The sequence below is a fragment of the Lucilia cuprina genome, chromosome 3 (assembly GCF_022045245.1).
Source record: "Lucilia cuprina isolate Lc7/37 chromosome 3, ASM2204524v1, whole genome shotgun sequence".
In the NCBI taxonomy this organism is placed as follows: domain Eukaryota; kingdom Metazoa; phylum Arthropoda; class Insecta; order Diptera; family Calliphoridae; genus Lucilia; species Lucilia cuprina.
In genome coordinates this window covers 19,364,784-19,380,231 of record NC_060951.1, presented here as the reverse complement: position 1 = coordinate 19,380,231, position 15,448 = coordinate 19,364,784, and the positions used below count along the sequence as shown (strand labels likewise).

At 31.9% G+C, this 15,448-nt stretch overlaps 1 protein-coding gene across 1 annotated transcript in view; it reads left to right on the top strand.

Moving 5' to 3' along the window:
- Positions 1-1,928: 1,928 nt before the first annotated feature.
- LOC111686245 (general transcription factor 3C polypeptide 1) overlaps positions 1,929-15,448 on the top strand; it is an 84,575-nt gene continuing 71,055 nt past the window's right edge. Inside the window, exons 1-3 of the mRNA XM_046947010.1 lie at positions 1,929-2,199; positions 2,259-2,280; positions 4,530-4,704. Of these exons, the coding sequence (XP_046802966.1) occupies positions 2,115-2,199; positions 2,259-2,280; positions 4,530-4,704 (282 nt within the window). The 5' untranslated portion in view covers positions 1,929-2,114. The remainder of the gene's footprint in view (positions 2,200-2,258; positions 2,281-4,529; positions 4,705-15,448) is intronic.

Genomic DNA, 15,448 nt, shown 5'->3' with positions numbered 1-15,448 from the left:
CATTTATGTTTTTCAATTTATTAAAATTTTGTTGACATTTTATTTTTTTTTCTTGTTTTATTTTTCTCTTTTTTGTTCAAAATCGTATTTTTTTTAGTATTATTTAGAAAAAAACAGAGTTGACTTACTAAAAACAATTAGATTTTGAGTAGATTTTAACGATATCTAGTTACGATTTAGATTTTGGGAAATCTAGTCAAAATCAAGTAGATATGGCTCGAAATCTCATAAGTAGTAGATTTCGTGTATATGTAAATTAGATATAATTCACAATTTACCCCATCAACAATGTCAATTGGATCGAAAATGAAAAAGGAAACTCAATTAATATATGAAAATCCTCAATAAGTTTTTAAAAGTGAACTAAGGGTGCTAAAATTTTTTAAAAGAGGTAATTGATTCGAAAATAAATTTATACATTTTGTGGAAAAGTGAGAGATAATTCCATTAAAATTTACCCAACAAAATCTTTACCTACCCGGGTTTTCATCGACGATAACCATAAAATAATTGATTACAAATGTGCTAACCCTACTTTTCGAGATTAAAAATCAGCTTTACACTAATTTTCGGTGTTTATTAGTATATTCTCTAACTCAATGCTCCATTAAAAAGTTTATTTGTTTGTTTTTTAAGTTTGTTTAGCTACTCCTACTTAACTTGGCCGAATCGATGATTCACAACGCCTACGCTAACTTTTCCAGTACGACTGGTCAGAATACAAATTTTGGTTCTCCACCATAATCAAAATGGTCAACATGCACCTCAAAAAAAACCGTAACTCGGTACAGTTATCTGACGTCACACATTGGCCAATGCGGTTTGAAACGTAAAACCCTCGAAGGCAGAGCAAAAAGGACGGCCTGATTACCCTTAAGCGATAATAGCAACGACGCACGAGATCTTCCTCCACTCAGAGCTGAATCACAGGGTATATCCTTGTGGCTGAATTACGAATGCCATTAACAAGTTATTTGGTCGTGCTTTTTGGCATTTTTTTCAAAAAGCTCGACATTAGAGACTACAACTAGAACCTTTAAATAACTCTAGACAATTGGTTACAAATCCTATGAAAAAATTAATGAATATTGTTGATAAAGATAAAGTAATGTACTACCCCATTTACTCATACACGAAATCTAGTACTTATAAGATTTCGAGCCAAATCTAGTTGATTTTTACTAGATTTCCCATATAAAACAAAATCTACTTCGTAACTACATTCCATTCAACTCTTTTTTTCTTAAATAATATTAAAAAATACGACTACACAAGAAAAACGAGAAAAACAAAAAAATAATAATAATAATATGTCAACAAAATTTTTATGAAAAGTTTATTTTAAGTAGAAGTTATATTATATTTAAATATCTAATTTTTTATTTTAAATAAAATGTTAATAAATAACCAATTGTTTCTTCTTATTTTTCACATCTTCCTAAATGTCAAAAATAGTAAGTGTAAACGGTCTAAATTTTTTAAATAACTACGTTACTTATATCCAACATTTGAAAATATTATTTTACAAATAAATACAAATAAATAAATAGTATTTTACAAATAACAAATTTTCTTCCCAATTTTTATTATTTTTCAATTTTAGAAATTTCTTTTTGACAAAATCCATACTCTATACTAACAAAAAAATATTGTGTTGCGGTTGTTGCCTAAACGCTCTCACTTTACTTATTACATCATGAGATGATACAAATTCTAATAGATTTTTTTCAGTAAATAATATTCACCCCCCTTCTGAATAAAAATTCTCTGAGTCATGTATGTATAAAAATATGATTTTTTAATTAATTTGTGACATTTTGTTTTTTGCCCATTTATTACTGATTTTTAAAATGTAAGTACCGATAAATGCCTTTTTTTGCCGATATTTCTACAAATTTATCTGGCAGCCCTGGCTGTGATTTAAAGTAAATAAACACAAGCTGTTCTGATAACACTGCCTTATAATTAATATATCTTGAATAAACACTTTGTTTATCCTATTGTCATAAAGTTCAAAAGCCCCTGAGGCGTCCCGACCGAAAATCTATTTGTGTATATTTTAAACAATTATTTGAAATAAATATTAATAAATCGGTCATATATATATTTCAAAAATGAATATTTCCAACAGAGGATCTTTACAACGAGTAATTTTGGATGAAATAGCTTTGGAAGGTTTGGAGGGTATAACATTGGAGTGTAAGTTTAAATTAAATCGAAGAAAACTCGTCGCAATATATTTTTCTATAACATTTCAGCATTGTGGGTATATTTAAGTAAATCACTAAATTTGACACAGCCAATCACTAATCAACTTAAGGAAAATGTTTGGAATTTCATATTGCAAGTTCGACAGCATCTGCAATTCTTCGAACTGCCAGAAGAACGTAGTACGGTAAAATTGTTTGATCGCTACCAATTTGTAGACAGCGACTTAGGTGTTCCACTTTCACCGGTAAGTAATTTTCTATTTATATACTAAATAGTAGTTCTGTTCCAACAAGTTTCCAAAGATTTTATATAAAAGGTACTATATAGGTACTTTATATGATTCTATTGTTATAAGTACTATTTCAGAAAGGTAGTGTCATAAATTTTAACTTGAACATAACCGGCCACCATGCATAGAACATTAAATTTAGCATAAATAACTTGTATATGTATATATCTTAATCCTTCCACCAAATTGTATGAATATCGGAAAATAAGTTTTGGAAAAATTTTGTATTAAGAATAGAAGATCTATAACGTCCTCAATTGCTAACGGATTTTTAAAAGCAAAGTTGCGTTTTACTCATAAATAAACATGGGGTTTTAATCAGTTAATAAATAGTACGGTTCCTATATGAAATGCATTCAAAAAACATCTCCACAACTTGGACAAGTAAAATAAGAAATATGTTTTCTGATGATACTGCTTTCTAAGTCCGTAAAACTTAAAATCGGTTCAGATTTAACTAAGTTACTTACTCATAAGTGCCTAGAGGTACGAAAACCCGGTTTTTTATCCGTAACTCAAGATTTTGGGGGTGTTTGGCAAATTTAAAAACACTTTTCAGAAAAATAATATTACTCCCCCGGTATTTGAATTTTCGTTTATTTTGGTTCAAGAGATATAATTTTTGGAATTAAAGTGGCTTACCATGTTACTGCATAAAAATAATTTCATTTGTAATTATGTTGCTGATTGGAAAATCCAATCATATCCAATAATCTTTATAAAACATGTCGCAATCATAATCTTATAAAAAAGCATTACGCCTGTTACATAAAGTGCATATCGAAACTATTTTTGAACAATGGAATTGAAATTTCTTAAATCTAACATGCATCGAAATTTGTTCGGATGTTCAAAATGATGATCTTGAAACAGAATACGTGTACTCTCTCATAAGCGGACACCTAAGGGACTGACAAATTTGTCCGCTTATGAGAGGCGTCCGCTTATTAGAGTAGTAAAGATTTATTTTTATTATATTCATTTTTAAACTATTTTATTTAAGAACAACAACATAACAAAATATAATACAAAGAAAAGTAACATTTCATAAACATTTTTACAAAAAGTAAAAAAAATGCAAAATACATACATTTATATATTCAAATGGATTTAAAAAAGTCAAAAATTTTAGATTGGTAAGTTTTTCCTTTGATTTCAATATCTTGGAGATGTATTTGAAGTTCAGTAAGCAACTGAACTGATTTAAAGTCGCTGCGGTATGAAGAAAATGCTTTTAGTTTTTTTATTGCTATATAAGCCTCTTTATAAGAAGTTAACTTGTCGTCAATTTCACTTTCTTCATCTTCAGACGAGTTGGCTAGGTTTTCTTGGGAAGCAATTATCATTTCAGTACTAATGTTTTCCAAATCTTCATCATTAATGATGACGTCGCTATCTAAATTTATATAGTCTTCGTCGTCAATTTGAATTTGGTTCTGAACTCGATTAATAACATTAGAGAATTGAGCAAGTGCTGCTAGTCGAATATCATCTTCTGCGGTCCAACAGTTATCGTCATTGGAGCTATCTCCTTCCCCAAACCCAGATTTCCTGAAACAATTTTGTATTGTCTGTGGACTTACTTGTTCCCACGCTTTGTGTGCAAAATAAACGACATCTAACAAATTTATTGATTTTTATAATTCCAAAGCAGAATTTGCATCTTCCATTTGCAACAAAATATTTTTTAAAAATAACGATTTGTACAAAAACTTGAAGTTTTTTATAACGCCTTGATCTAGTGGTTGACAAAAAGCTGTTGTGATTGGTGGGAAAAAAATAACTTTTACATTTTTTAATTTGAGATCTCGAGGATGAGAAGTCGCATTATCTAAAAATAGCAGAACTTTCCGTTCTTGAATTTGCATTTTCCTATCAAACTGCACTAGAAAATCAGTCATCAATTCAGATGTCATCCAAGCCTTTTTATTTGATCGCCATGTAACTGGTAAATTGGTTAAGTTGATGTTGCGAAACGCCCGTGGCTTTGCAGCTTTTCCAATAACAAAAAGACGTTCTATTTAAGTAAATCACTAAATTTGACACAGCCAATCACTAATCAACTTAAGGAAAATGTTTGGAATTTCATATTGCAAGTTCGACAGCATCTGCAATTCTTCGAACTGCCAGAAGAACGTAGTACGGTAAAATTGTTTGATCGCTACCAATTTGTAGACAGCGACTTAGGTGTTCCACTTTCACCGGTAAGTAATTTTCTATTTATATACTAAATAGTAGTTCTGTTCCAACAAGTTTCCAAAGATTTTATATAAAAGGTACTATATAGGTACTTTATATGATTCTATTGTTATAAGTACTATTTCAGAAAGGTAGTGTCATAAATTTTAACTTGAACATAACCGGCCACCATGCATAGAACATTAAATTTAGCATAAATAACTTGTATATGTATATATCTTAATCCTTCCACCAAATTGTATGAATATCGGAAAATAAGTTTTGGAAAAATTTTGTATTAAGAATAGAAGATCTATAACGTCCTCAATTGCTAACGGATTTTTAAAAGCAAAGTTGCGTTTTACTCATAAATAAACATGGGGTTTTAATCAGTTAATAAATAGTACGGTTCCTATATGAAATGCATTCAAAAAACATCTCCACAACTTGGACAAGTAAAATAAGAAATATGTTTTCTGATGATACTGCTTTCTAAGTCCGTAAAACTTTCTAAGTCCGTAAAACTTAATAAAAACTTAAAACTCTATAATTATTGATATATATGCGTTGAATAACTTGTTTAAATGATACCTTGTCCATATGCTTGTTGATTTCTATTTGTATTAACTTTAAATTTAGTATTTTTTTTTTTTTGCTTTAAAAAAGACTGCTTGTTAGATTTTATTTATATACACCATTAAATATAAAATTTACATATACTTCATTCAGCTCATCTCATTATATGCTAAAATGTCCTATATTATTATTATAATTATTTTTTTTACATTTTTTTAACTTTAATTTATATTCTTTATTTATTTACTTTTATTATTATTGTTATTTTATTAAAATTGAATGTTGTCTAATTAAGTAGTGTTATTGGATCCGATTATGGCCTTTGGCTAGGATTCTGTATAAGAATGAATAAACTAAACTAAACTAAACTAAAAAATCGGTTCAGATTTAACTAAGTTACTTACTCATAAGTGCCTAGAGGTACGAAAACCCGGTTTTTTATCCGTAACTCAAGATTTTGGGGGTGTTTGGCAAATTTAAAAACACTTTTCAGAAAAATAATATTACTCCCCCGGTATTTGAATTTTCGTTTATTTTGGTTCAAGAGATATAATTTTTGGAATTAAAGTGGCTTACCATGTTACTGCATAAAAATAATTTCATTTGTAATTATGTTGCTGATTGGAAAATCCAATCATATCCAATAATCTTTATAAAACATGTCGCAATCATAATCTTATAAAAAAGCATTACGCCTGTTACATAAAGTGCATATCGAAACTATTTTTGAACAATGGAATTGAAATTTCTTAAATCTAACATGCATCGAAATTTGTTCGGATGTTCAAAATGATGATCTTGAAACAGAATACGTGTACTCTTGTTGGGATGCTGAATTAAAACACTGATTTCGGAACAATATGTTTATAGATATGAAGCACAAGTTTTATTTAAGTAAGAGTTCAAAAAAAGGAAGTAGAAGATACCAATAAAAGGAATGTAAAAAGTTACAATAAGAGTTGCACAAAAAGTGCATTATAAAAAGTAGAAACAATGATGCCAGATTTTCTCACTCCAACACCTCCACTAAAAGCTGGCTAAACTTTGGAAAGGCCCAACATCCTGGCGCATTTCAGGTGTTTTTCTTTGGTTACAGGTTTAGTCAGGAAATCAGCAGCCATTTCTTCGGACTTTTTATATTCCAATATTAATTGGCCACAGCTAACTTTTTCTCGAAGAAAATGGTGGCGAACATCAATGTGTTTAGACCGTCCATGGAAAGCATCACTTGTTGCCAAACTCAAAGCGCTTTTGTTGTCGCAGAATAGAGTTATGTTGTTTTGTGTATCATTCCACAAATCACTGTGGAGTTGACGTAACCATTCTGCCTCTTGGACGGCTGTGGACATAGCCATATACTCGGCTTCGGTTGTAGATAGGGCCACAGTTGATTGCCGTTTACTACACCAACTTATTGCGCCTTTTTGTAAAAAAACATAGCCTGAGCAAGATCGCCTATCTGTTGGATCACTAGCGTAGTCGGCATCACAAAAGCCAAACATTTTAAAATCAGCACGGTTTGAATACTTAATCCCCAAATCGATTGTGCCTTTGAGATAACGAAAAACTCGTTTTACTGCCATCCAATGTGAGTTGTCGAAGTTGTTGTTGAATTTGCTGAGGTAATTAACGGCATAAGCTATATCGGGGCGAGTACCCTGTACCAAAAAAAGTAAACTTCCAACGGCCTCTTGGTATGGTATATTTTCAAGCTTCTTGAAATCTCTTGTAATTGAAGGATTTGTTAACTTTGTGTTGACATCGAAGGGTGTTGATATGGGATTGCAATCTGACATGTTAAATTTTCTTAAAATTTCTGCTGTATATGTAGATTGGTCAATAAATATTTCTCCTCTCTCACGATTTCTTGAAATTCGAATACCAACACAGCTACTAGCCTCCCCCAAATCCTTCATTAAAAACCGGTTCTGTAGCTCACTTTTAACTTTGGATTTCAATTCGTTGTTATTTGAGAAAATTAACAGATCGTCAACATACACTGCGATAAAAAACATTTGGGTTTCGGCAACGTGAAAATAGATACATGGATCAAGCTTCGAGCGTTGTAAATTAATTTCATTTAAAGCCTGGTCTAGTTTCCGGTTCCACTCACGACTTGCCTGCTTTAATTTATAGATCGCTCTGTTGAGTTTGCAAACTTTACCCATTGTGTTGACTTTAACTCCTTCTGGGGGTTCCATAAAAATCTCCTCAGACAAATCACCTTGTAAAAAGGCAGTTACAGCGTCCATTTGTTCGATATCGAGATCAAAATGGGCTGCAACAGATAATAAATACCTTATTGAAGTGTAACGAACTACCGGAGAGTACGTTTCTTGGTAATCAATTCCTGGTCTCTGTGAACAACCTTTTATAACCAGTCGCGCTTTGTGTCGTACCATTTCACCATTTTCGTTGCGCTTGGTTTTGAATACCCATTTGCATTTCAAAGGCTTAGCTCCAATGGGCAAGTCTACCAGTGTCCAAGTTTGATTATCTGTTAACGATTTCAGTTCACTCTCCATGGCTTCTCTCCATTGGCTAGCATCACATCGATTTAGGGCGTCCTGTACTGTTATCGGATCATCACTTACATTTGCCTGCACAGTATAAGTATGAAAGTCTGTCATATTGACTGGTCTACGGAGCCGCTCGGAACGACGGACTTCATTATTTTCTGTGGATTGTGGAACATTTTCCTCAAGAGTATCATCTGGTACGTAATCTGGGGAAACATCATCATCCAGTTGACCATCAGAAAAATCATCATCATCGGCATCAAAATAATCTTCACTGGGATTATTAGTAACGTTGTTGTAACTAGCCTCCACTAAATCTACGTTTAGTAATTGCTCACTTTTTTGATTTTTACAGTTGTGGAGGAAATCATTTTCAAAAAATGACACATCACGGCTTTTAACCACTCGCCAACCATTGGGGTTCAATAGCCGATAACCCTTTGTATCTTCACAATAGCCGACAAATATTAAATCTTGCGACTTTGGGTCCCACTTTTTACGTTTCTCATCAGGTATATGAGCAATAGCACGTGAACCAAATACACGTAGGTGACTTAAATCAGGTTTCAGTCCCGACCAAACTTCTTCGGGTATGTTTTTATTTATAGCAGAACAAACGGATCTATTGATGACATATGTGGCATTGGTAACGGCTTCAGCCCAAAATTTCTTTGGCAAACCAGCATTTATTAACATGCATCGTGCACGCTCGACTATGGTGCGATTCATTCGCTCAGCAACGCCGTTCTGTTGCGGGTTGTATGGCACAGTCGTTTGATGCTGAATGCCACTTGCCGTAAGTATTTGTGTAAGCCTTTTGTTACAATATTCGGTGCCGTTATCTGTACGCAAGCATTTTATCTTCCGACCAAGTTCGTTCTCTACTCTGGCCTTAAATTGTTCAAAAAATGCTGGTACATCCGTTTTGTTCTGTAAAATATAAATAAAAACTTTACGCGAAAAATCGTCAACAAAAGAAAGAAAATACTTAGCTCCTCCTATTGAAGTTTCCTCCATAGGACCGCAAATATCAGAGTGGATGAGTTGTAGCAAATCCTTAGAGCGAGTTTCGGAAGCACGATACGGTTTTTTCGCCATTTTACCTTTCAGACATGTTATGCAACTATCAGTATTCTTTTGTTGAAATTGCATTCCATTTACTAAATCTCTTGTTTTTGCCAAGTCACTGTAGTTGAGATGACCCATGCGTGCATGCCACAACTCGATATCACCCTGCGTTGCCATCATACACATTTGTTTTACACTATTTAACTTAAACATGTTTTCTTGAAGGTACGCTGTTGCAACAATTAATCCATCTTTTGCAATTGTGCATTTTTCACCAACAAATTTGACAGACAAACCTCTCTTCATCATTTGACTTACTGATAGAAGATTTACTGTCAAGTCTGGAATGTATAACACATCATGGATTGTGATGTTCACTTTATCACCATTTTTATCTTCAATAACCATTGAAATATCGCCAACTCCTTCAACATTGAGCTTTTGTTTATTTGCGTAAATATTTCCTTTACATCTGAATTTCTTATTTTGCCAAACCAATCCTTGCGCATCGACATGTGCAAGCTGGCACCAGAGTCAACAAACCAATCTGTTCTATTAATGGAACCTGCTGCAAACACAGTACAAAACCCAACTTCTCTGTTTTGACTCTTTTTCTTAGCATTCACCCGGCAGTCAGCTGCTTTGTGTCCATATTGATTACAATTAAAACAACGAAAGCCTTTTTTAACCTCAAACTTCTTTTTTGCTTTAGAAAACAAAGCTCCGCCTGTCGTTGATTTCTTAATATCCTGTAGAAGTTTGGTTTTAATTGAATCGCATGTGATTTTGACGCCTGAGCTTTCAATGCCCATGATCATGGGAGCATATTCTTCAGGGAGGCCTGCTAACAACAACGTTCCAATCCATTCATCGCTGACCGGCATGTCTACCTCTTTCAATTTGTGAGCCGTTGATACAATTCTACTTACATAATCTTCTATGCTATCGGAAGTAGAATAACTAGTTGTGATCAATTGGCGCAGCAATCCAACTCTCCTTGTGAGCCCTGAATCCTGAAAAGCCGCTTTTAGTTTGTTCCAAACCTCATGAGATGTATTGGCGTCTTCTATGTGGACATAATTTATTTTGTCAATAAGCAAAATAATCTTTGTCTTGGCTTTGGTGTCAAGCTTCACATTAATTCCAGTCGTTGGATATATTCCTTCCACTGTATCCCACAGTTCTTCATGCTGTAATAAGTTTTTAACAGCAAACGACCATGTGGAATAATTTTCGCGACCAATTAATTTCTCGATATTAAAATTAGCTATTGACATATTGTTTAAACAGTGGCTGGGCCCATAACCTGTTGGGATGCTGAATTAAAACACTGATTTCGGAACAATATGTTTATAGATATGAAGCACAAGTTTTATTTAAGTAAGAGTTCAAAAAAAGGAAGTAGAAGATACCAATAAAAGGAATGTAAAAAGTTACAATAAGAGTTGCACAAAAAGTGCATTATAAAAAGTAGAAACAATGATGCCAGATTTTCTCACTCCAACAACTCTCTCATAAGCGGACACCTAAGGGACTGACAAATTTGTCCGCTTATGAGAGGCGTCCGCTTATTAGAGTAGTAAAGATTTATTTTTATTATATTCATTTTTAAACTATTTTATTTAAGAACAACAACATAACAAAATATAATACAAAGAAAAGTAACATTTCATAAACATTTTTACAAAAAGTAAAAAAATGCAAAATACATACATTTATATATTCAAATGGATTTAAAAAAGTCAAAAATTTTAGATTGGTAAGTTTTTCCTTTGATTTCAATATCTTGGAGATGTATTTGAAGTTCAGTAAGCAACTGAACTGATTTAAAGTCGCTGCGGTATGAAGAAAATGCTTTTAGTTTTTTTATTGCTATATAAGCCTCTTTATAAGAAGTTAACTTGTCGTCAATTTCACTTTCTTCATCTTCAGACGAGTTGGCTAGGTTTTCTTGGGAAGCAATTATCATTTCAGTACTAATGTTTTCCAAATCTTCATCATTAATGATGACGTCGCTATCTAAATTTATATAGTCTTCGACGTCAATTTGAATTTGGTTCTGAACTCGATTAATAACATTAGAGAATTGAGCAAGTGCTGCTAGTCGAATATCATCTTCTGCGGTCCAACAGTTATCGTCATTGGAGCTATCTCCTTCCCCAAACCCAGATTTCCTGAAACAATTTTGTATTGTCTGTGGACTTACTTGTTCCCACGCTTTGTGTGCAAAATAAACGACATCTAACAAATTTATTGATTTTTATAATTCCAAAGCAGAATTTGCATCTTCCATTTGCAACAAAATATTTTTTAAAAATAACGATTTGTACAAAAACTTGAAGTTTTTTATAACGCCTTGATCTAGTAATTGACAAAAAGCTGTTGTGATTGGTGGGAAAAAAATAACTTTTACATTTTTTTAATTTGAGATCTCGAGGATGAGAAGTCGCATTATCTAAAAATAGCAGAACTTTCCGTTCTTGAATTTGCATTTTCCTATCAAACTGCACTAGAAAATCAGTCATCAATTCAGATGTCATCCAAGCCTTTTTATTTGATCGCCATGTAACTGGTAAATTGGTTAAGTTGATGTTGCGAAACGCCCGTGGCTTTGCAGCTTTTCCAATAACAAAAAGACGTTCTTTCTCTCCAGCCATATTGGCGCAATGCAAAATCGTAAGCCTATCCTTTGCCATTTTTCCTCCAGTGCAAGTTTCACCTTTTAATTCAAATGTTTTATCAGGCAATGCACGAAAAAATAAGCCAGTCTCATCTGCATTGTAAATATTTCGCGAATCATATCCCTCAATCAAAGAAGGCACTTTTTCTGTAAAATTTATGACATCATTTTGGTTTACACTAGCAGCTTCTCCAGAAATTGTACGGATATGTTATGTCGTTTTTTGAACCTTTCAAGCCAGCCAGATGATTGGTCTTTGTTTTTTACAATGCAAGCAGCTTGAGTTTTGCTGATCTTACATTTTTTTGCTAACTCGCGTACACTAAGTTTTTCATTTTTATGTATTTCAATGACATTAACTTTTTCTTTAATACTCAACACAGCTTTAGGCATGGCGATTTCAGAACGTGTATGTACAATAAACACTTGCAAATGTATGTTTTTTTACATTCAATATCAATTAAGGGAAATCCCCTTTTTACAGCTGTAAGAATATAAAATAAAGTAAACAAAAACAGTGTTGCATTTCTGTAATCTGTCCGGTTATGGGGAAAAAAATCTCCTTTGGTATGAAAAAAAGTGTCCGCGTCCTGTTATAGGAGGGTTGTCCGCTCAAAAGGAACAAAATTTAAAAATCCCAAAGAATATTTTTGGGACTGAAAAAAGTGTCCGTTTATGAGACGTGTCCGCTTAAGAGAGGTGTCCGCAAAGAGAGAGTACACTGTATCAACTATTCTGAATAAAAGCAGGATTATTTCAAATTTTTATCTGAATATTCAGTTTAAAACCCAAGCCAATGTGTTTTGTCATTTTATTTAAAATATTTTTTGCCTATACTATACTACAGGAACCGCCTTTTACTGCAGAATAATTTAGCCATATTTAGCCAAATTTATTATCATATGAAAAAGTAACTGAAAATATAACAATATACAAATTTTATATTGAAAATAAAATTTATATATTTTTTTGTAGCAAGAACATGATAAGCCACTAAGCCACTTTGAAAATGTACTAGAACCTGGTTTTTGGAAATAAAATATATTCAATTATTTTTATGCAGTAACTTGATAAGCCACAATTTTTTGCTTAAACAGTGGTTTCCACTGTATTTAATGACATTATATGATTATTCAGCGTGTTTAAAATACATATTTAAAAATTTCTATTTTTTAGAATTTTTTTTAAACTTTAATGTCGATTTACTCAAAATTTAATTTTTGTGGCACACCGAGTTACTGTAATAAGCCTATCAATTGCGTATTGGTATTTCATTTTTGGACATTTAATTAAGTAATTTTGAAGAAAATTAAAAATTAAATATTTTTAATTTGTGATAATTTTATCCTTAAGTACTTAGTAAGGTAACAGGTGGTTTTCTTATTATAATTTTAAAATATGAAAAAGTAGGAATATAAATATATTTCTATGTTTGTTTTTAAGTGATCATAAATTTAAGGTTAAAAATTCATTAAACAAGGAAGATTATGTAAAATTTTTAATATATACATATGTATACATGTATATAGGATTATCTGGATCTGACAGTAAAAAAATAAAAAAAATATCTTTAGGCCTACTAGTAAGAACATTAAAATTAGCTAAATAAAGATTTGGCAATAATTTTTAATATCGACGTTTACAGAAGTCGAAGGCAAATTTCCTGCGTTAGTTTATAGTTTTATTTAATAATCCAAAGCTAAAGTAGTTTCTAAAGTAAAAAACTTTAAAACTCCAAAACCTCAATATTAACGACAAAAATGTTAGAATTTTCGGAATGAGTGGGAACTTTCAACCATTTTCGTAATCGTTCAGAAATTAAAGAGATTCTTGTACCCGAGTTAAATATGAAAAATTTGTGGATTAAACGTAATATTATTAGATGTATGTAATGATAGAGTCTGGGAGCTTGTGGGTCGTAGAACCTCACTGGAATTCCATTCAGTAAAAACAGAAGGTCTTTCAAATATGGAATTATGTATATGTATCGAAAATATACGTAACTCATGTGAAGACAGTTCCAAGACCTTGCAACTTTCACAACGAAGCCCCTCTCGAATAGAGCGTATGTATTGGTTTGTTTTTAGTAAAAAAGAATCAATAGCTTCTGGCAGATCATTATAAGAATGACAACGTACTTAAGACTATGCACATAAAGAAAACAACCCGACGAAAAACAAACCGTAACAGCTGTTTTATCAAAATAAACATTTTTTTTAGTGTGGTGAGTTATTTTTGTTTACAAATATGTGTTTCTGCACGTGAAAAAGACGCAATAACTCGTTTTCATTATTTACCATTATTTTCAATATGAGTTTATGCACGTGGAAAAATTCAAAAAAATTGATTTTCATGATTTACATTAAAAAAAATATTTTTGATCAATTAAAATATGTATATAAATGTGGAAAGGAAAAAATCTGATAAAATATAAATATATTTGGGATTATATCATTTCAGAATGCCTTTTAATAAAAAAAATTCAAAAAATGTTACTATAGCCGTATATATAAAATGATATATAACTGCTATCGGACGATCTTGTGCACGATAAAAACCTATATAGAACTTTAAGTTGGAAGTGTAGAAATGGGATGGCATAAATTTTTTTCCGGATATATAACTGCTATCGAACGATCTTGTGCACGATTAAAACCTATATAGAACTTTAAGTCAGAAGTGTAGAAATCGGATGGCATAAATTTTTTTCTGGATTTCATCGTTCTAGGGTGTGTACTACAACAACAAACTTTTTTTTACAAAAAATTTTATTATGGCCGTATTTATAAAATGATATATAACTGCTATCGGACGATCTTGTGCACGATAAAAACTATATAGAACTTTAAGTTGGAAGTGTAGAAATCGGGTGACATACATTTTTTTCCGGATTTCATCGTTCTAGGGTGTGTACTACAACAACAAACTTTTTTTTACAAAAAATTTTACTATGGCCGTATATATAAAATGATATATAACTGCTATCGGACGATCTTGTGCACGACAAAAACCTATATAGAACTTTAAGTTGGAAATGTAGAAATCGGATGGCATAATTTTTTCCGGATTTCATCGCTCTAGGGTGTGTACTGCAACAACAAACTTTTTTTACAAAAAATGTTACTATAGCCGTATAAATAAAATGATATATAAGTGCTATCGGACGATCTTGTGCGCGATAAAAACCTATATAGAACTGTAACTTGGAAGTGTAGAAATCGGATGGCATACATTTTTTTACAAAAAATGTTACTATAGCCGTATATATAAAATGATATATAAGTGCTATCGGACGATCTTGTGCACGATAAAAACCTATATAGAACTTTTAGTTGGAAGTGTAGAAATCGGGTGACATACATTTTTTCCGGATTTCATCGTTCTAGGGTGTGTACTACAACAAACTTTTTTTTACAAAAAATGTTACTATAGCCGTATATATAAAATAATATATAACTGCTATCGGACGATCTTGTGCACGACAAAAACCTATATAGAACTTTAAGTTGGAAATGTAGAAATCGGATGGCATAATTTTTTCCGGATTTCATCGTTCTATTTTTTTATCGTAACATTATTTTTTACAAAAAATGTTACTATAGCCGTATATATAAAATGATATATAAGTGCTATTGCACGATCTTGTGCACGATAAAAACCTATATAGAAATGTAAGTTGGAAGTGTAGAAATCGGATGGCATACATTTTTTTCAGGATTTCATCGTTCTAGGGTGTGTACTACAACAACAAACTTTTTTTACAAAAAATGTTACTATGGCCGTATATATAAAATGATATATAACTGCTACCGGACGATCTTTCTACACTTCCAACTTAAAGTTCTATATAGGTTTTTATCGTGCACAAGATCGTCCGATAGCAGTTATATATCATTTTATATATACGGCTATAGTAACATTTTTTGA